A 21,961-nucleotide genomic window follows, 5' to 3' on the forward strand; every position below is an offset into this window, starting at 1 on the left:
TAGTGAAATCTTGGGCAACTCAGCAATGGATTTTTAGGCTCTGACTGGGTGCCTGGAGCTGCATTTCTTTGAACTGTCTTTTAGAGGAACTGCAGCTGTATAAATGGATGAAGACTGTGGAAAGAAACTATAAATATAGCTTTATTAAGGTGGGTTTTTAAATCAAAGTAACTTTTTGAAATATTTTAATGAATCTTAAAAACTGTTTTCCAGTTCTTTCCAACAGCTATGTTACTTTTCAGTGATGGGGGGCATGTTATTGAGGGAGCTGTGGCCGTTGCATATGTGGTGTAATGCCTTTTCCATGAGACTTTTTAAGCTTGACTGGACAGTCAATTTAAGACCAGGTAGCAGTTAGTAGGCCTCTTCTGCTGCTGTGTGTCATGGTGCAGTGTGCAATTGGTATCACAAAATGGTTGGGTTAGAAGGGACCTCACAGCCTGCACAGCCTGCCGTGGGCTGGCTGCCCCCCACCGGCTCAGGCTGCCCAGAATCCCATCCATGGTCTGGGGCACCAGCAGGGATGGAGCACGTGGGCAGCAGTGTCAGAGCTTTACTGCTGTAAATAGATGTTGCCAGGCTAGGCAAGCACTGCTGGGATGGTGCTGTGTGCTTGGGGCTAGGAATGAAGAACCGTGGGGATTTGGAGATGTTTCCTGATGCCCTGTGACCTGTGGATTGTGCCTTACCAGGAATGTGGCAAGCTCACTCAGTATGTGTTTTCTTGTTCAGAGTTAATTGGAAACAACGATTTAACACATAAAAATGTGCTAGCATAGCTTGGTGATGGTTAGTGCATTGTATTCACCTCGTGTTCTTGTCACAGATGGTTTGGGCTCTCTTTGCATAAGTGCATGTGGCAGGTATCTGAAGTCCATGAGCCAGCTGGTACTTAGAGCTGCTCTCCTGGGAGTTAAACATGGGTTTAGAAAGTGCTGCTGGAACTCTTGTTTTCTCAGCAGCTGGGAGCTGATAAAACTGTAGAAGCCTTGTCCCTTCCAGCTGAAACGCAGTTCCATTGCCCCACGTCTTGATGACTCCAGAGTTGACCTCATTGGAAAATAGGGGCTGAGGTGGACACAGGGCAGCAAAGGGTGGTTGGGATGGTACAGGTTCAGCACTGACTCCAACCACTGGCAGCTCTGTCCTGTGGTGCTGGCATAAGGGTATATATTTCAGGAGAGCACGGGGCATAGTTTGTCACTGAAGCCAAAGTCCGTATTGTGAGGGAAATCATTGAGAGAGCTTCTTGGTGGTAGTCTGAGAGTAAAAATAGCTGTGATGGAAGTGGTTTTCCTCATAGTGCAGACACTGGGGTACGTGAATGCGTGCATGCATCTATATTAATGGATATGCAGATGAAAAGATGCTGGATATGTCGTCCAGAGGTGGTTTGAGCTGGGATTTCCATCAGTAGAGCCTGGACCAAGAAGACTGTGTGGCAACCTCTGTGTTCTGTTTCAGGAGGCAGAGGTGTTCCAGATAACACTGTACCATCATGGTAAAAATGCCTTTGCTTTTGGCGTAGAGGTAACCACCCTTTTTTTGAGTGTCACATTTTACCCACTTGCAGTTTCCTGCCTGTGTGTTTTGGCTTTTGACCAGAGCCTCAGGCTATGTGTGCTCATATGGTTTTGATAAAACATTGAACTTAGACAATACATCTTCTCGGACGTTTCTTCCTGTTAGATTCAAGTGTGATACAAAGCAACCAGTGCTTGATCAGTAGCAGACACTGTTTTTATCAAGCGTTGTTGGATGTTCATTAGCCATGAAAGGATTGTAGAGAAAACTTGCTACAGTGCAGGTAGGTGCTCCCTCTTTTGAGCCCTTCCTTCAGCCTCATCAGCAAAGCCCTGGGCTGTGAGGTTATGAGGCACTTTGGATGTCCATGTTCACATACTAGGCTATAGGAGCTCAGCTATTTGGCCAGCATGTATCTTGCTGCTTTTACAGTCTTGTTAGTCTGCTGAGAGAGATAAATTGCTAGTGAGATATTGAGCGGTGGCAGATGAATGGGAGCAGCAACCTCATTAAAAACCATCTCCTAGTTCCGACATTTGAGATACCATTTAATGAACACAAGAATTTGCATTGCAGTGATGTATTGGGTAAGAAGCTGAGTAAAAGAGTGCTTTCTATGGTCTGCCCAAGGAGCATATGTGACCTCTATAGTGAGTCTTTCAGCCTCTATCATACAGCTAATACCTTTCATGTACGCAAGGCAAGGATGCATCATTTAGTAGGCAGGGATGTGAAACAGAAAGACCTTCACTCAGATGTGAAGGGTTGGTGGGGCTGCCTGCTTGCTGTCCCAGGGTAGCAGCCTGCCCACAGCTGCCCTGCTCTGCTCAGTGTGCCATCAGGCAACACAGCCTCCCAGCAGAGGTTAGTGTGATCGCAGCACACCCAGCAGATGGGTGAAGTGCTGCTATGGGGCAGGGAGGCAACGGCTGGGGTCAGTGTGTTGTATAGGCTGTGCTCACACTGGAGATGGTGCTGTGCAGAGTGCTTGTCTGAATGGGTTCACTGGAGTGTTGAGTAGTAAGTAAATCAGAAGCATTCAACTTGCTTTAGGTTTTTGCTCGCCTTGGCTTTAATCATTACAGAGTTACCTGACCTGCTCTTCTCAGACCTCACACTTACAAAAACACGTAGTACGTACTCATATCATTAACCCTTCACAGAGGAGCACACAGGGAAAAAGAGCATGCAGGATTGAGATGGAAGCTGTCCAACCTCGCTGTTCCATGTGTTCTCTGGAAGCCGTGTCACACAGGCAGATAAAAGACACTCAGCCTTGCAGACTGCCATTACCAGGGCTTGCTGCCTGATCTCCCTTTCTCAGGATCTGAGAGACATGTTTATCCAGAGCAAGAGAGGCTGAGAGACACTGCTTGCACCCCTTTTGGTCTCTGCTTTTTTATCTCCTTATGTCTCCTCTCCCTTCCTCCACCCGGTGGAATGAGATGAAAGTTGCGTGCGTCCTTCTGCAAACTTCCTGATAGATGCAATTAAAATACCTCGTTCTTGTAGCTCATGTGAGGGTTGAGCCATTGAACCTCTTCAGCTGGAGGGTTACAACCCCAGAGCTTTTGGGGTTTTTTTCTTCTTCTGATTGTGGATTACAGGGATTCAAAACTGAGATCACACTTAAGCCTCTAAGGGGAAGGATGGCAGAACTTAGTATGGTATTGGTTTCTCAGCAGGTCTTTGCACAATATGGAATTGAGTCTTACAATGTTAAATACTGTATTTCCAGTAAAGAAACATGGTAGGATCCCGTTTAATTTGTATGACTAGCACCCCTCTAAAATCCTCTAGGCTATTGGAACAGACAAGAAGCCAAACCCCAGAACTTTTTCCCCTAATTTCCCAGCTGTATAAATGCAGCTTGAATATTAAAGAAACTGAGTCTTTTTATGCATTTTCTGTTTCTTGTATATTGACCAATTTGCTAGAGTTATCAAAGATCTGCTTCTCAGAGCACTGTAGGTAACAAAAGTGGCTTTCTCCATCGTATCTTAATCCTCAAAGGCAAGAGATTCTCTCAGACTAGCAGACAAGAGATACAGGTGTCTCTCTCAGACAAGAGATACAGGTATCTCTTGTGTTTCAGTGACAATGAGAAAAGTACAGTTTCGTCATTGTCACCGAAACACAAGAGATACCTGTATTTGATTTATTCCCAGGCCTCGAGTTTAGAAGGGAGCTGACAGTATTGTTAATGACATGTAGCATGAGCAGGGAATCCTGCTTATATTCCCTGCACTGATTGCTCAGCAATGGTCTACTATTAGATATGGAGGTTGGCAGCCCTGCCTGCAGCAGGGGGGTTGGAACCTGATGGTCCTTGAGGTCTCTTCTAACCCAATCCATTCTGTGTTTCTATGGTTCCAGTGATGGTGAAATTTTAATTCTTAATTTTACATCCCATATGCAAGAAATGCACAGCAGAGACTCCATTCATTTTTTTTTCGAAGCGTCACTCATCTGAGCCATCTCTGCTTTAAAAAATGAAGTTGCCGTTACAGAAACCATACAAAACCGTTGTCAAGACTTCTATGAAATACTGTAGCGTCCTAATAATAACTTCTAGCTGAAAAATCTTGGCATCCTGCAGTTTAGGAAAGGGTTTTAAAATTCACCTTCAGTTTTTGGGCAATAGGCAAAACATGTGGCTCTGTTTAGGAGCTATTTTCGTTAAAGCTTGACAATACAGGATGATAAAATACAGCTGCATTGTTTAAACTTTCAATTTAATTTCTGGTTTCTGTCCAAGTTGTTTCATCAATATGGCGCCATTCATTTCAAAACAAAGCTCTTGGAAGTCTCTCCATTACCCCACCATTGATCAAGAGGGTGTTAAAATATAGTCCCTAATTATGTTCCTGGCCTGTTCGGAATTCCTAAATTGGATTTTTATAACTGTCAAATTTGCAATCAGGGTAACTTTCCATGACAATTAGTTAGAATTATTAGGGTTCCTGTTGCCAGCAAGTTATGACTAATGATGGTGTTTCACTTTTCAAGGCTCTGTAAGTATCAAAGGCAACATATATCTTGAAGAACAGCCATTTGACTACAGCGTTGTCTGTACTTAACTGCACCCAAATATCTACTACTGTTACAGTCATTTTTATCCTTTCTCCAAGGTTGAGTTGTTGCCACAACCTCTACTGCAGGCTCTGCAGATATAATTAACCGCTCAGTTCTGCCTCGTTGCAAAATGGGACTTAGGAAATCATGACATGAGAAAGTTCATCCCTGAGTATTTCTCTGGAGTCCAGCTCGGTAAGGGCCAGTACTCCAGAGGCTATTGATGAAGTTGCTGGTGGTCAGTTACTGCTTTGATTCTTTAAAATAAGCCAAACGTAACTGAGTATACAACCCATCTGGATGAATGCTGTCTCTTCTCAGTCTGACCCATACCTCACTTGCAGGTAAATCCATTACAAACAAATTCAAGGATGTGTTAAAACTAGCTGAGATGTCTACCCTATGCTCTCTTCCATGTAGACCAGACTTTTGGAGAGGCATGGTGCTTTAGCCTGAATGCTGTTGTGTGAATATTTGTGCTCACAAAGGAGCAGACACTTAAAAATAAAAGCTTTCTTTGCCTGATATGCAATTCCCATCCTTGGATATGCTTGAGGCCAGGTTGGACGCAGCCCTTATGAGCCTGGTCTAGTGGTTAGCAACCTTGCCCACATCAAGGAGGTTGGAACTGAGTAGGCTTTAAGGTTCCTTCCATCACAAGCCGTTCTGCGATCTATTTCAGAGGCATCCATCCAAGATGCAGATGATGTGTTGGCCTGTTGATGACAACAGATTCTTGTCATCAGCTTATAGCTTTAGATTGAGTACTAACTGCATTCATCTTTGCATTGGTTTCAGTAGCAGCGTTTGCTTAGAATTTACCCCCTCCACCATCCCTGCTGTTCCTGCCTTCAGTTAAGCTGAAAAAGTAATGGTACCTGGGGCCAATTTATCACCCCTTTTTCTAACCAGGAAGCCAGGTTCTGCCTTTTTCTTAGCCAGTGCCTAAGAACATCTCTGTGTCCCCTGGCATATATTGACCTGAACAGTGTGACCACTTCTGACAAGAGGGTCTGCCATAAGGCTTCACAGGTACAGGGTCCAAGTTGTTAAAGCTCCTAATCCTGCAGAAGGATTGCCCTTGGAGGAAGAAGGGCTGTAATCAATTCAGTTTAATTAAATCAACCTAAACTAATTATCAGCTAATAAAATAGTGTTGGTCAGCTCATAAAATAGAAATGAAGATTAAAAGAGTAGTTGCCATGAACAGGTGGTAACTCTGTTTCCAAGTTAGACTACATTATTCTCTGGCACAGGATCATCTGAGAATACCTCATATTTGAGTTTTTTTTAAAAAAATGTTTATGAAACTTATAAAATACAGGGCTCATTTTATAACCAATTTTCTATCTCACCTGCCAAGAGCAGTGGGGGTTGAGCCAGCACAAGGCGGATGCAGAGTTTTAGGCAACAATCCAGAAATGGATTCCCTGTGCAGGGCTGTGGGATGCATATCTACCTTGGCCTGGCCTTTCTTATTGCGTTTCTTGTGATTTTGTTTTCTTGTTGCTGTTGCAGAAAAGACCTCGTAAACATCTCGATGCCATTGATAGCCTGGCACTGTTGTGCAAAGGGGGAAACTTCCGATGCTGCTTTGGGGATGTGGTTTAACTCTAGGTGGATCCTGAGTTAATAATGGGATCCCTCCGAAGTTGGCCTTTGGTATTCTGTTGACTCTGCAGTTCTTGCAGAAGGCATAAAACATTAATCTAATTGTAACTGGTAAGGACTAAACTGGGATCATAATCTGCTCCTCAGAGTAGAGCGTGGTTGTTTGTAGTTGCTGTTAATGGTAGATTAATGAAAGAAAAATTTATTGCGTAGTGGTTATCGAGTTACTCTGCTAGCAGCACAAAGCTGTGTGGTTCTGAGACTTTTGTCATGGCTTGCACTTAGCTTCAATGCTCTGCACTGACGCAAGGCTTTCTGCATCAAAGCGATTTGCTGCACTAGCTGGGAGTTCCCTCTCATACCTATTTCTGCAACCACCAATTCCCCAAAATTCAGGTTGCAGTTTATTGCTTGTATAGAATGATAGAATTGTTTGAGTTGGAAGGGACCCTCAAAGGCCATCTGGTCCCACTCCCCTGCAATGAACAGGGGCACCCACAGCTCTATCAGAGTCCTTTCCAGCTTGACCCTGGCTGTCTGTAGGGATGGGGCACCCACCACAGACGCTGTAAGGCAAGATTAGATTTCTCTTCAGGACCAGTCCTCTTCTTTGAGGAAGAAGCACTCATACAAGCCTGTGGCTGCAGCGGCCATCTCACTGAAAATGGGATGCTCCAGGAAAACTCCCACCTAAGAGTTTCAGCTTGTTAGTGGGCAAGACAAATTCTGTGTGGCCTTGTAGCCTCCATAGCTTGTTTGGGGGGTTTGACCTGGCTTGAATCCACCTGGGTTCCTGATCTGAAGTATGATAAACATGACTTGAACCCACGTCTTGGCTTAAACCAAGGGAAAGTGTTCCTCACACTGAGAATCCTGTGAGGACCTTGGGGGCTGCTTCCCTTGAGATAGAATTTCTTTAAGAAAAAAGAAACAAGATAAGGTGTTTTCATTTGGGGCAGAAGTTTATGTCTCCTGTGCTTGATCCAGTGTTATGGAAACATTCACAGTCTGTGTCAGCTTCTCTCAAAGGACAAATTCAGGAGGAATGTAACACTGGTGTAAAACGTTGATCCTCCAAGGGGGTCTGTGTGGGTTTTAGTTGAATGTTGAGGGTGTTAAAGGACTTCCAGGCTTTGTCCAGATGTATGCTGGTGAAATTGCACCAACATCTCCCAGTCCTCCCAGTTAAGATTGCAGTAGGACAGTGAGCGAGCTTGCTGCTTGGCTCTCTAGGCACATGTGCAAACCCATCGGTGCCCCAAATGAACCAAAACCACACTCAGAGTAATTATCTGATCTTGTTTGTTTGTTTTTAATGCGATGTTTCTAGTCACTGGTACAGCAAACACGTTCTTGTGAATCTTGAAACGGTTGTTTGTAGTTTGCATCTTCAAGACAATTTTATGTGTGTAGATGAGGACTAATACAGGACACCGCAGTGTCACCATCATCTGCCAGTGCTGTGGGAAATGCCTGGTACCAAGATGACTTCCTTAGCTTGTTTAGCAGTTTTCTTTTTCCTTTTTTGCCCTTCTCTGTGAGAACACATAGATAGTGATACGCTTGTCTGTTGTGCTTTCCAGATGAAAGTGCTTTGTGGTCCACAGACTTAAATAGTTAAGTCTTTGCAGACCTCAGGGTGGTTTACAAAGGCAGTTGCAGTCATCATCACACAGAGACAGAGAAATCTCTAGAGGTGAGGTAACTATAGGCTGGTCCTGCAGAGCTGGGGGCAAACCTGCACCTCTGGAGCATGCTCTGCCTTTGTGAACATCAGGAGAGGCTGCTGTGTACACACTGCCCAAAACCCTTTCCCCTTCCCGAGTGATTCCTTTTCTTGCTGGCACAAACTTCGGTTTTGGCACAGCTGCAGTGGCTGGGAGGGTGCAGTGCTCTCTTCCCCATGGCTCAGCTCTCCCTCCTTGTTCCTGGGGCTATAGCCTATAGCATGCAATTGAGGCAGGGATTGCCCTTCTGAAAGCAAAAAACAAATCCCAAGCTCCTCGTACGCTCAGCCAGGGTGGATTGCTGAAGCCTGTATCATTCAGGAGGCATTCTTGTGCTTAAATTTTTTTTGGAAGCATCATTTCCAGTAAAGCATGGGGCTTTTTTACAGACTCGTTTCAGCACTTTGAGAGCATGAGTGTGCACACCTGCGCCTTGCTGTGGGTAGGAAAGGGTTAAGACCCAAATAAGCAGGGAGGGTGAAGGCAAGTTTCACTCCCCAGGCTGAATAAACTTTTTCTTTGCTGAACTGATGCTGCACAGGGTGAGGGTTTCACCTGTCCCCAGTGTTAATTGCCTCTTCTGTCCCTGCAGGTTCCCTGGGCCGCCAGCACGGTCGCTCTTCCAGCCAGGACCGTAAGTGGGCAACTTGAACATCAGGGAAAAGCAGAACCCAGAGCAGAGCGGGGGCTGGAGGAGCCAGGGGTACCCACTGCTTGTAGGGGAGGTATTGGGGAGGGGGCTGTGAGTCTCTGCCTGCTTTGTGCTTCTCCTCCTGCAACTAAAGCTTCCCATCCTGCTTTCACTGACCAGATTGTGCTCCTCATCCATCTTTGAGGAGTGAGGAGTGCCGTAAAGCAGGGATCAGCTTCCTTCTTGAGGTGATGCTGCAGAGCTCTTGGAGGGGAGATGGCTGTGACCCTGTTTGCAGTGCAGGCTTATATAAGGAGCCAGCCGTGGTGGCCCTGGTGTCTCCTCATGTCTGTGAGTGTTTCTGTGACATTGGTGCTGGTGTCTCTGATCTGCCCCCCCTGGAGAAGCTGAGATGGTTTTAAAAGTTGAAAGTGGACTGGCAACAAAGCATTGCCTGTTGCTGCAGGACTGTGTGCCTCTGAGCTGACATGGTGAGCAGCTTGGAAGCTGGTACATGTGCAGAAATCCAAGCAGGGTTTTCAACTAGACTTGTCAATCTCCATTGATGGTTAATGGAAAAGCAGCAGGGATTCACGCAGCAGTCTTTGTACCTGATGGCCATGTGCAGGTTTTGTGGTAAATGAAAGTCATGACAGTGCCAAAGCTGCACATGTGCTGAGCAGACAGATTGCTCCAACAAGGCTGGTTTTGTGAGAGAAGGCATATGGTGAGGAGATGGAGAGCTCGTGTTGATCTGCCTCTTTACCGAGTCTGCATTCAGTAAGGACCCCAAAGTTGTCTCACAGTCCATAAGCTCCAGCGAAGCCTTAAATCAGGACAAGCTTCTGTCTCTCTGCTCCTTTTGGAGATGTGCTTCATGCCTGAACTGTAGCTCCTCTCTTCGTGTGCTCTGTGGATGTTACTGAACGTGCTCTGAGCCTCATTGACTATGGCTGCTCAGCACAGAATTGGTTCATCCTGGGGCAGCCAAGCGGGGCAGGGTGGGCAGCATGCAGACCCATGTCCCCTGGCTGGGACCCTGAGACTGGAAGTGCCCAACACCCTTCCCATTCTCCAGGTCCTTCCTTGAAGTTGTACCAGGAAAAACTGTATCTGTGAGTCTGAGGTGACTGTGTACTATTCTGCTTACCACTACCTTGATACTTTTCAGCCTTCAGAGGTGCATTGTCCCTAATGTGCCTGGGACTTGCTTACTGAGGGCTGGGGGGGGGGGAAGAGGGGAGGTAACTATTTTACAATGAAATGTGCAGGAGATATTCCACTCCTTCCTTGTGCAGCATGGGTTTAATGTTGGCACCAAGTGGCACGAAGATTCCTTCTCCTTTTTAGAAGGAAACATACCAGATAAGTAGAGAGCAGGTATGCTGAGGATGGGAACCCTGTAAAATCAGCTTCTTCCACATTCAACTTTTATTAACTTTGATATAAGCAGCACCAAGAGGGAATAATGGAAAGCTGCAAATTAGGTCTGCTGTAGAGATCTGGCTGCAGATGTTTTACTGTGTTTTCAAGCTGAAGAAATTGAGAATTTTTTAATGTAAGTGTCTGGATTTTTTCATGGGCTTTTTCTACTTCTCGGTGATCCCAATCCCATCATCTTGAGAGTGTCACTCCAGGCATCTTGCCCACTGCCTTGGGTCAGGCAGGAGGATAACGTGGTGCTGTGCTTACATGCTTACATACTGGAGGTGCTTCAGAAGTGTGAGCTGCTGCTGTATTTCTAGAAGGTACGGAACAGGCTGCCTGTTTTCTCTAACAATATGGTGTTCCTCATAGGCTCATAAGCTCTACAGCACAGAGAGATCTGCAGATGCTTCTGGCCACACTCAGTAATGTAAACCCTACCCAAGGTGGGTGTCTCAGCCTGGTGTTTCCTATTGGCTGTTTCCAAGTGTTCAGTCCATCAGAAACTTCTCTTTCAGGGACTGAAGTGGAATTTAAAGTATCTGAATATAGTCCTCTGTGTCAAATCAAATGATTTGTTAAAGTGAGGCCAGATTTGCAGGGAGAATCAATCTTTTTTATTAGATCAACTGATGTGGAAAAAGCAGACGAACATTCAGGCGTATTAACCCTTCTTCTGGTCTGCAGTTGTGTTACAAGAACGGAGGGAGCAGGCTGCCAGAGGAGGCTGTACTTCAGGATGTGCATTCAGACAGCCTTGGTCTGAGCGCAGACCTGGGTGGCATTTTGGGGCATGCCTGTGTGCTTTTTTGGCAGATACAAGACTCGTGTCCCTGTGTGTTTGGACACTAAATGTTACCACACAACAAATAATAGGCTCTGCTCTGCAGCTGACTCATTGTACAAGTCTGGGGCTAATTACTGAATCCCTCCGTGCCTCCATTTTCATCTGTAAAATGTCACAGATGCCCACCATTCATAAATCGCTTTCAGATTTCCAGATGAGGTGCTGTGTAAGTGTAGAACAGCGTTAGTTTATACATATTGTGCTGGAGAATAATAGAAAACACGTGTAAGAGCCTCACAGATGTGTCTCTTTCCACTGCAAAAGGCAAGGCCTGGGCTGATTTAGCACAGCACTAATTGGGCTAAAATAGGAGATTGCTCTTATTCTGATGCAGTTGTCACCGTTAACATCCTCATTTACCAACAGCTTTTGGAGATATCCCAGTTGTTTCCCATTGAGGAAAGCTGTAGCATTTTGGGTGTCAGAGCACAGCAATTCATAGCAAACGTTCCCATCTCTGTAGCACACCCCACACTGGCTTCTGGAAGGGACTGTGCCATAGTTTGTTTTAAATGTGCATCTTGCCTTTCCTGATGCTGCTGCCTGAAACCTCCGGGACGCTTCCTCATCTCTGAGCAGAGGCATTTGACCGAGTCACTACTATTGCTGTTACAGAGTGTTGCATACGCAGGAATCCCCATTTATTGATAAGAAAGCTGTTCCTGTGGCTGCGAGCGAATGAGAGCCTGGCAGCTGTTCAGCATGAAGTCAACTTGCAAAGTTTAAAGGATTTGTAGGCTGTGATGGTTTGGGTTCAAGCGATTAGCTTGGGTGAAGTGCTTGAGAGTGTCTTCCAGAGACCTTTCATGTAGAAGGATGAACGCAAGCAGTTAAGAGATTTGATTTAAATACCCTCATGTTTTCTGATTGCACTGCTGGGGCTGAACTCTCAGTGGCTGTAAAATCTGGGGGCATTTTTGGCTGAGGGAGAACTCTGCTTGCGTGAAACTGAGACGTGCCAGCGTCACCCCTGATGCCAGAGGTGGTGGGCACCAGTGACCAGGCTCTGTGCCTCTCCATCCTCTGGCTGCGTGACAGTGTAGCCCTGATGGGAGCTTATTTTCCAGTGTATTGTTGCTCAGGGATAGTGCTTGGTGCTGCTGTAGGAAGGTACGGGGTGGGGTGGGTTCCCTGCAGATGAATCGTGCCATTCTGCTGTTGTCCGGTTTGGACTCGGAGGCTCTGTTTTCCGTGTTCCTCATCCCTGCTCAGAGAGATGTTCAAGATTCACTCCCGAATCTTCCACAGCTGTCAGGATGACACAACACTGGGGCTGAGCACATGTGACAAGCATGAGAGGCTGACAGATGGCCTTACCCACTGCTTGCCACGTGCCAGGAGAAATCTTCCCTGGCATTGGGCCTCCATTTCTGAGTCTAAATGTGCCATTTTTAGGAGAATTTCAAGGTGAGGGCAACCACCGACAGAATGTCTGATAGGATACACGTGTGAGTTCTTGTTACCAAGTAGATATCAAAAGTCAGATTGAGCACAAATAGGCACATGGTAGATAAGGGCTTGGTTGTACCAGGAAAGGTGTGGACGCTCAGGTTGGTGAGTTTGGAGTTAAAGAAACAGGGTGAAGGAATTCTGGAAAACGTTTTGGTTCAGCACAGCATTATGGATATTTTCTGTTTTTTTTCCATCCTAAAGTCAATTAGGAATGTAGCCTGGCACAGCCGTTTTGAAGCTGAAAATGAAACATGCCTGGCTGACCCCAACAGGATATCTCCTTCACTCATTTTTCTTCATCCAGAAGTTACCATTGAAACAAAACAAAACAACGTAGTCCTCTGTGCAATGTTGTGCTAGCCACTAATCAGAGGCAATTATTACCTTGTTCCTCCTCTTACGAGGACCAGATGATATTGGGATCTCTGGGGCTGTGGACTCCCTTGTGTCCCCAAGGGCTATGTCACAGCTGCAGAGATGTGAAAGGTATTCCTTGTCCTGCTGCTTGGATCTGTGAGGACCACTGCGGGGCTCAGAGGGGTTTTGATGAAGGCTAGCAAAGGGTAATTGGCAGAATTGGGCAGAGAAATGATCCTCAAGAGGCTGAGAATCTGGTAGGACTGGGTGGAGCCATTTGCTCGGCCGTGATGGGTGCTTGTGTGCTGCGTGGGAGAGTAGGAGTGGGCTGAAGGATGCCAGTGCCAAATGTGCTGGATGGAGAAGTGGTGCATCCTAAATGTAACATGTTTATGGGATGCAGGGACTTTTTGCAGAGAGCAGGCATCTAACCCTAGACGTGTCTTTATTCCTTGCAGTCTGAAGTGTAGTAAAACTCAAAGCAGAGGTAGAACTGATGTCAGTAATCCAAACTGGCAGCGAGATGCATATTTTCAATACAGTGGTTAGCCTTGGATGCAGTTTGCAGAGGAAACCTAGGCTGTCTGGCTCTAAAGCATCTCTCTGAGAGACAAAGTCCAGTTAACATACATAGTTTGGCTCGGGACCGTGAGAGATCCCCGACCTACAATGCACAGGTGTGGGGCTGACATTGCAGGAGTCCCTGCAGAGCTTGTGGTGAGCCTCGATTCTTTTCGTCCTGTCTGCTTCCTTGTTTCATGTTACACCACACCACATCTTGACCGTGTTTTTCCCCCCATCACTTCTCCCAGCAGGGATGGAAAGCAGCCTCTAGACGTGAGAGTCTCCCAGTTACGGGGTGAGTTTGCAGGGCTGTACAATTCTGCACTTGGATTGGGGTCAGTGAGGCATTAAATGTTCCTACAGCACGGAGGAAGAGCAAAGGAATGAGGCTGGCCCTATTGCTGTGGGGATCAGCCATGGGATTTTGGCATGGGTGGGAAGCTGGGCACAGACAGGAGGATGTTGGCACTTGGCTTCCTTGGCAGGGAGGCTTTGGGCTTCCCCCCTTCAGTTCAGGGGTGCTTAACCTCACTGCAGATAGCCATATAAGAAATTGCTCAGAGAAGCAGTGGATCCCCTGTGCCTGGAGCCATTCACAGCCAGGTTGGAGTGCCCAAGGCAGACTGAGATGCAAACAGCACATGGCAGGGGGGGTTGAAGCTTGATGATCTTTAAGGTCTCTCCAACCCAAGCCATTCTGTGGTTCCATACCTTGCTGTGGGGAGTTTGTCCACACTACCTGTGTGCCTGTTCTATGGCTTATTATCTGTGGGAATGTTTTACATCTGGGCAGGGAGGGGAGGCTCCAGCAAGGACCTGTGCACATCTCCATGTCCAGCAGCACGTACCAGGAGCACCATCCTCTGCAGCCCCATAGAGCCTTGCTGCTGAAGGAAAATTCCTTTTTACGGGGGTTATTTCAGCCTTCAGGCTGCACTAGTAAAATGTCCGTAGTGCTTCTAAAAATAATGGATAATGTATTTCTAGCAAAATGCATTGCATCAAAATCCAGCCGTTCCCTGCTAAGCCTTGTTCCGACAGACAGAGATGGATGGAACACGGATCTCTCAGCTCATGGCTGCCTGTAAATAAATGATCGTGATCTAATTCCATCTGCTAACAGAACACAGGCTGAACTGCAAAATAGATCCTTGGCACTGTGATAGAGCACAAATCCCCAGGCTGAGAGCAATTATGTATAAAATTAGTTGTTGGTGTGGGAGTATGCATGTGTGAAATTTAAAATAAAACAAGGTGAGTGGTGTGAGATGTTTAAGAATAGAGCTGGGTGAGAAATGGAGGGTTTTTGGGGGGGTTCATTTGCCAGACCCAAAAAAATTGGAAAGAAAAATGATTTGGGATGAAGTGAAATGAAAATATTTAGGTTTTTTTTTAATAAATTATTAATATTTTTATTTGCGTATTTATTTAGTTTGATGCAACATAATGAGTTAAGTATGGTTTGGGGTCAATCCAGATTATTTCCTTTGACCCAAAGGAAACTATTTAGTTTCACTTAAAGTTATTTAGTCAGTTCATTTCATTTGTAATTTAGGTGAATTTTGAAATAAATGCCATTTTGAGAACAAAGACTGAAAGAGGTCATTAAGAAACTATGAAAATAATTTTTAAAAAATCTGGAGAAAATATTGCAGATTTTTTTTTTATAAAATGGCACCCTTTTTTTTTTCCCCCCACTCAAGGCCACGTACCACTTTTTTCTGTATTCTCAATTAGTAGTTATTACATTTTGTGATAAAATTCCTTTCCCTTTCCTACCCATTATAATGGATATATTTATATGTATGTATATTAGTGAGAAAGATCACAAACAGAAATGCTGACAGTGATGGGGGTCTTCTAGAGGAGATGTTGGATTGCCTATAATGATGCTAAACCTGCAAAAATATTCCAGAAATGTGCTATTTCCTATTGATAGGCAGCCTAATAATTTACAATTTATGAATGAAACCGAAACTTTGCATTCTGTAAAATCCTGATGTCAAAACTGGGAGGGAGCAGAATGTGGTCACTGAGATCTTTGAATGTCTCAGAGCTTCAGGTTCCTTACTTGGGAAATACTTTGATCACAGTGGTGAACTCAGAGATATCGTGTGTTGAAAGTGAGAGCCTTCTGCTTTTGGGTACTTGTGTGACCCAGAAAGGGGCTGAGAAGACAGATGGTCATTACCTGAAGTGCTGAGGGTAGGAGGGATGTGGTGTGCTCTGCATTTCCCTGTCGGGTACCTGGGGTGGATCATGGATCACATGGATCATCGCTGCCATGTGAGGCCGCAGCAGGACCCCACTACTCATTCAGCCCCTGGCTCCCATTCCCTCTGCAGCCCCATGGCTCCCAGCCATGCACTCCCCTCCTCCACCCATGGCTGCTGTCAGCCTGGTGCCCTCCACATGCTCCAGCTCCGCTCCAGAGCCATGGACATGACTGATACCAAACAAATACAATTAATAAAGTCTATCTAGCCAACATCTGACTCTCATTAGAGGAAACGTGTTGAAAAAACAGATCCCAGGTTGGCTGTGATTTATGGCTTGGGCCTGCTATCCTTCACGAGCACTGGCGAAAGCTGTTGCAAAGGGCCAGAACATAAACTACTTAGGGAAACTTGGTATCCATGTAAGGAGGCTGTAAGGGTCAAATCAGACAAATTAAAGAGGGGTGGATGTGCAAGCTGGGCTGGCTGTCCCCCACTGAGGGCCACCTAGGCAGGCACAGGAGGTCTGTGCTCACATTTCTGCTGTGGAATTTGACTTGAAACTTCTTCTGGTGTCTGAAAATGACGCTGCTCCATTTTTTTTGTTTCCTCTGGCTAAGCTGTGTGCATGTGTGTGGGAACAAGTGGATGGAAGGGGCACTGGTCCAGTGGTTCGTTGTGAGTGTCCAAGTATAACATCTCTGGTGGGGTTTGACACTGAGATTTGGATGACCTGGGGATGGTGATGATGCTGTTGTCACCTGAGGAAACCACATTGCTGTTCCACTGCTGCGTTCTGGACGTCTTTGTCACTTCTCATCCCCTGTCTGCTCACCACGTTGACAGTAGAAGTTAGCAGTGCTTCCTGCTCCCCTCGGGAGTTTTGAGCTTCATTCTTTCCTCCTAGCGCAGGAACACAGTTGCCTGGATTAATTTAACTGACTTCACTGATGCTCTTCCAGATTTGTTCAGAGACTACTGGACGATGAAATTTTCTCCAAACTGGGCCATACTCAACTTGTGTGTTCGGGATTTGTAGCACCATGCACTCCAAACCGCCCCGTTGTATGGCAAGGTTTGACTTTCTAGTAATGGCAAAATACGACCTAGAAAAATCTGGCTGCAAAGGTTTTATTTGTTTAAACAAAGGCGTTGTGATTCCAGAATTCTCTCCCCTTTCATATGCTATAAACCACCTCCTCCGCCTCCTCTCTGAAATATGAATTTTGGAGCAATCTATCATGAAAAAGAGAGACAGAGCCTTGATCCCTTGACTTCAGTTGAGCAGTGCAATTTATATCTACTGAGCATCTGGCTGCAGGAAAACCAAAAGCCTTTTTAATATTCTGCAGAGACTCTGCGTATACAAATGAGGGCTGTCAGAGCTAAGAAATGGGGCAGAGATGCCAAGAGGTTTCTATGCCATTCCGCAGCACTCTCTGACCTGCGGCCCCATGCTGGAAGTTGGCCTGATAATTTTACTCCCTTCAGTGCCGCTGTGATAATGATGCTGAAATCATCCCCGTTGGTATACAGCTGTTATCACACCTTTTTTGTTAATTCAGGCAAGAAGCTGGAAGACTTGTAGGGCCTTCAGCCTTGAGCAGACAAAATGTGCAACTGTTTAATCATGAAATTACACTCACGTTGCTCGAGCAAAGTAGGAATGCCGAGTGTAGCAGGACACGTTCAGGAGGATGTTCAGTGCTGTCCATCACTTGTCATAGGAGCAGATCTAGAGCCTGGTGCCCGTTTGGGCAGCACTGGAGGTTCCATTGAAGACTGACCAAATGCAGCAGCCTTTGGATCGGAGCTCAGTGGGTCACCACCAATATGGGGTGTGCGACCTGCTGTCTTCCAGCGCACTGAGTCTATCTCCTCTATGATATTTAGCATCTTCCCTGTCCCTCTCATTGTGCTGCTTTACCCACGTAACCAGTGTGGGGCCAGAGGGCAGGAAAGCAGAGGTGACAGCAAGATGCTATGGAGACAGACTGGGAGACACATGATACACTGGTACGGTCCCGTGGTTGTTATCTCAATTATTTATCCCCCCTGCTGGAATATTTCTGAAACAAATCCTACCATGTGTTTTAAAGTTGGACTTCACAGAGTGAAATCACAACTCTTTCCTCGGAGTTGAGCTGGAGAAATACAAATCTGCCAACGAGGAATAGGGGGGAAATAAATGGTGGTTCTGTGTAGCAACAAGTGATGTATCTCTGTAGAGACAGAAGGAGTCTGCTCTGGAGTTTCAGGTCACAGAGCATGTGTATTTGACCCAGTGCTATATGCATTGTGGAATAATGATGTGAGATTTCAGGCTGGCTTTAATGAAGCAGATTGCTTTATCCCTGGTCAGAAAATCTGACTTTACAGTGCCAGGCCTTGTAACCACCAGCTACCAGGATTAAGATAAGAGTAAATACGTAAGTGCAGAATAGTTAGGGAAGGTATTTATTGTCTTGATTTCTCACCATCATCCTCAGGCTTTCTACAAAGACAAATTATGAGCCCATATCTGGAAATGGCCTGGTCCCTCGTGTGCCATGAGCAAGCTGTGAATGCGGTTTGTGTATCAGAGGTATGAAGTGTTGGTCTCACTGTCTGCATTTGTGAGCATCATCCATCTGCTGGTTAGCTAGATAAATGTCAGGGGTTTGCTGGCAGGACAATTTTAGACATATTGTTTTGCATTCCTCTTTCTGGATTAGGTAAACGTCTTTTGAGTCTAGATTAAGTACTTTGGGTGTGGATGGGGGTTTCTGGGCACTTTGAGAAGGACAAGATGAAAGTTCAAATCTAGCTTGGATGCTATGTAGTTCTCCTGAGGGAGCTGGGCTACATTTTCCCAGCATTTTCCAGTCATCACTGATAATAAAGAGGACTTTCAGAGATGCTTCAAGAGCAGAAGGGCTGCTGGGCTGGTGCTGGCTGGAGTGCCCACCCCTTGAGCTGCTTTGCCGTGCACACAGGAGTGGTACAAGCCCTTTTTTGAAATGAGCTCTCCAAATTGAGCTTAAATTATCAACATGTCTCAAAATCTACACCAGAGGTGGTTTTCAGGCAGTTCAAACCAGTCTCTCTGAAACCTATGGGAGTCATTAGTATGTGCAAGCCAGCAGAAGGGAGAATAGGACTCCATATTTTATTAGCTCTGTAGCACATCTGGTACGCCTTCTGGCTCTTGGGAGCACTGGATTTATTTTTCCTTATCTTTCTATGGGGATGAACAAGATCAAAAGCATGAAGCTGGTTGCACACAGAGCATAACTCGCTGTTTCTCACACTTCAGGCAGATCCAGACCAAGAAAGCCTCACTCATTTCCTTCCTGGTGGGACAACACACCTGTGGCACTTGTGTATCCATGTGCCAGCTCAGACCAAAAACTGCTTTTGTCCAGGATTAGTTGTGGAGAATAACAATAAGGAAATGTTATATGTTGTTAGAAGAAAGTCCATGTCAGCACTGACCTGTGAGGAAATCTCTCCATCAAAGCGTGCATGAACCACCAGATGCTTTGTTTGGAAAATGTCCGGCACCATCGGCTGGAAGCTGTGTGTCTGACCCCTTTGGGGAACTGCTCAGCTCCCCAGGGAGGGTTTCTGTGATCCTATGGGGTCAAGGAGAGAATTTCTTTGGAAGGTTTACGCAGTGGGGGGTTGGTTGCTGTTAGTACTCAAGCAATCTTCTTGGGCTGTAAATCACTGCTGAGGAACAGCCAAACTTCCTGGCCCTCCAAGCCACGTACTAAAATCTTTGTATGGCTGAGAGCCATCAGTGCATACCATGTGCTCCATAAAACTGAGAAGAGTTTGTGGGTGAAGATCTGAGAGGTTCCACAGGGGTCCTCTTGCAGAAGGGGAGCATGGCTTGTTAGGGTCGACAACTGAATGCCACCTGTCCTGGTGGTGGTTGGGTAGGGCAAAGCCCATGTTTTCCTGAACATTCATCCCATTCTTCTCTGTAGGTAGGCAGTGGGGTTACTCAACATCCTCTGCATCAGCACAACTTCCTTGGAGCCACACCTGCACAGTTTGTTCAATGCCTCAGAAATTATGGGTCAGCCTTCCCCATGGAAATACTGGCAGCCCATGGAAATATTGGCAGTAAGTGCTGCTTCAGTGGGCATTAAGGAACCCAGAAATGCACTCAGAGATGTGCATCCCCTCTCTGGGACATGAGCTGGTGGTGATTGATCACCTGAGCATGGGTAGTTTACTTTCTGTAATGCTTTATGTTGCAACTCTTTTTCCCTTTTTAAAACCAGTTGAGCTTCAGAAGTTGTGATAGGTGAGCACACCGTATGGAAGGCTTCTCTGCTCACTGGGAGCAGGCATCCAGCACTGCTGTGAAGTACTGGGAAAGTGCTTAGTGATTAAATCTCTGGTCAGGTCTTCATCCTCCTTCACTCACTTTAAAACTGCTGAAATGAAAACAGAGGCAAAGCAGCAGGCCTCCTGTTTAGATAAGTGATGTCCTTTGTACCAAGCAATCATTTTAAACAGCACTCAGAGCCCATTAAGCAAACGTTTGTTCTTGGTAAGGCATCCTGTCAAGACCCCTTTGGTGGCTGCTGCCTATCAGTTGCTTCTATGCAGTGAAGTGAGATGGAAACCACTTCATGCCTCAGCCCTGGGGTCAGTTTTGTTTTTTCTTGCTGTTGCTGAGACTGATGAGTTGTTGTGGGGGTGGCTACAGAGCCTGGGGACGCAGCAGGACCCCACAGAGATGGGGGTTCTCTATGTGCATTTCTTCCTTCAGTGTTTCAGCAGGATTGGAGCAGTGGCCGTGCAGCCTGGTGTTCTGAGGTGGGAGCACAGCCCTTCCACTGCCACCAGCGACAGAACGCATCTCTGCTGGTGTTAACAGGTTGTAGTGGTTGGCAGCATAAAAAATCCTAAAACCCATTTTTCTCCCCGTACTTTCTGCCCATTGGGAACCTGGTTTCACACTGCAGCACTGAACAGCCCCAGACAACATTTCAGGTAATGTGGCTGTGGCTGCTTACCTGCACAATGGCATCAGATACTTATTTTCTTCCCTGCGTAACTGATCTCAAAGCACTTTGCTGTGTGCTTTAGATTGAAAAGGGACCTGGACCTGCAGGGTGAAAGCTATGGATGAAAATGCAAAGTACATGAAGATTTCACATGATGTTGTTTTGCTCTTTCCAGAATGCATGAACTGCACGAGGTTAGCAGATATGACTGAGAGGCTGAACACGCTTGAGGCCAAGGTAAGGATGTGCCTTTATTCTTCTGTTTGGCAAAAGATTTCTAGGAGTTGCTGGAGAAGAAGTTGGGGAGTTGGTAGCTCTCGGAGAGATGAGGAGGCTGTCCTATCTGTGCAGCCAGCAGGGACAGCAGGTTCAGCTGGTGTGCACCAAGAGGGGACGTAAAGCAGGGATTCCCCTGGCTCAGGAAAGAAGTAGGCTTCTATTCTGTCTCTCTCACTCAAATGCCTTGTGGAACATTACCAAGCAGAGCACAAACCAGAGCAGTACAGGTTTGCAGATTTCTGTGAGAACAGTTGTTCAGCCTGCTCTTCAGTTGCCGTCCATTCCTGTGGTTTCAGCCCCTTTCTCAAATATGGGAGGCTTTTACGCGCAATTTAATGGGAAAAAAAATGTTAAGGGGAGCCCTTCACATTGTGCTTTTTTCCCCTGAATTGTTTTAATTTCTACCTACTGGGATTCGGATGAGTTGTTCCAATCTAGTTACAGAGACGCTGAGTCAGTCGGTCCACTTTGATTTGGGGTCCCTCGGTGCCAGCCCCATCCTAACTGTTGGATATGGTGCTTTGGTTCCTTTAAGGCATGTGCTGCTGTTATTATTCATTAACAGATGGTTATCGGTGACATAAAAGAATTTGGGGAGAAACCTTTGGTGGGAGAGGTTGGATGTGTGGTGATTTTGAGGCCGGTGCATGATAGTCTGGTAATTTGGGAATTGTCTGAGCTGAAATGAAGTGAGCAATGTTGTCTGGAACTTCCTCAAAGCCTTCGCAGTTATATTTCACTTCGGGGAAAATGAAAGGGGAGGGGGAATGAAATTGTGGGGAATTGTGAGTTGTTCGAGTGGAAACAACTGTTGTAGTGCAAAGGACAGAGCTGAGCTGGGCTGTGTTTCAGCGCAGCGGGACCTGGCAGGTGGGTGTTCTTTGGCAGCAGCGAGCTGGAGGCGTTGGAAGAGGAGAGAGGCTGGTGACCGACCTCTGTGCATGCAGTCCTGAGTCCAAGTAAGACACGGACTAGCCTCAGAGAGATGTAAATCAGCCCTCCCAAGCTCAGCCTGCAGCCAGCTCTACCTTCCTTCCCCTTCCAGGGCTTTCTTTATTTGACTAACTGGAAATTCATAACTAAGACCCTGTTTTGAAGTCCTGACAGCAGAGGACCTGGACTCTGCTTGCTTGCATCAGACAGCAAAGTGTAAGAGGCTAAACCCAACTTTCACTGCAGGACCTGGTGGAGTGGGAGGCAGCTCCTGTCCTCCCAGACCCCCTCAAGAATTCCTAGCCCACATGTGAAAG

The 21,961-nt window shown here is 46.2% G+C and overlaps 1 protein-coding gene across 1 annotated transcript in view; it reads left to right on the plus strand.

Moving 5' to 3' along the window:
* The window catches only part of COL26A1 (collagen type XXVI alpha 1 chain), a 157,070-nt gene that overhangs the window by 94,398 nt on the left and 40,711 nt on the right, over positions 1-21,961 (plus strand). Inside the window, exons 4-5 of the mRNA XM_042879798.1 lie at positions 8,530-8,571; positions 20,608-20,669. Of these exons, the coding sequence (XP_042735732.1) occupies positions 8,530-8,571; positions 20,608-20,669 (104 nt within the window). The remainder of the gene's footprint in view (positions 1-8,529; positions 8,572-20,607; positions 20,670-21,961) is intronic.

This window comes from Lagopus leucura, unplaced genomic scaffold (genome assembly GCF_019238085.1).
Source record: "Lagopus leucura isolate 7727_CA_CO unplaced genomic scaffold, USGS_WTPT01 Super-Scaffold_100024, whole genome shotgun sequence".
Lineage (NCBI taxonomy): Eukaryota > Metazoa > Chordata > Aves > Galliformes > Phasianidae > Lagopus > Lagopus leucura.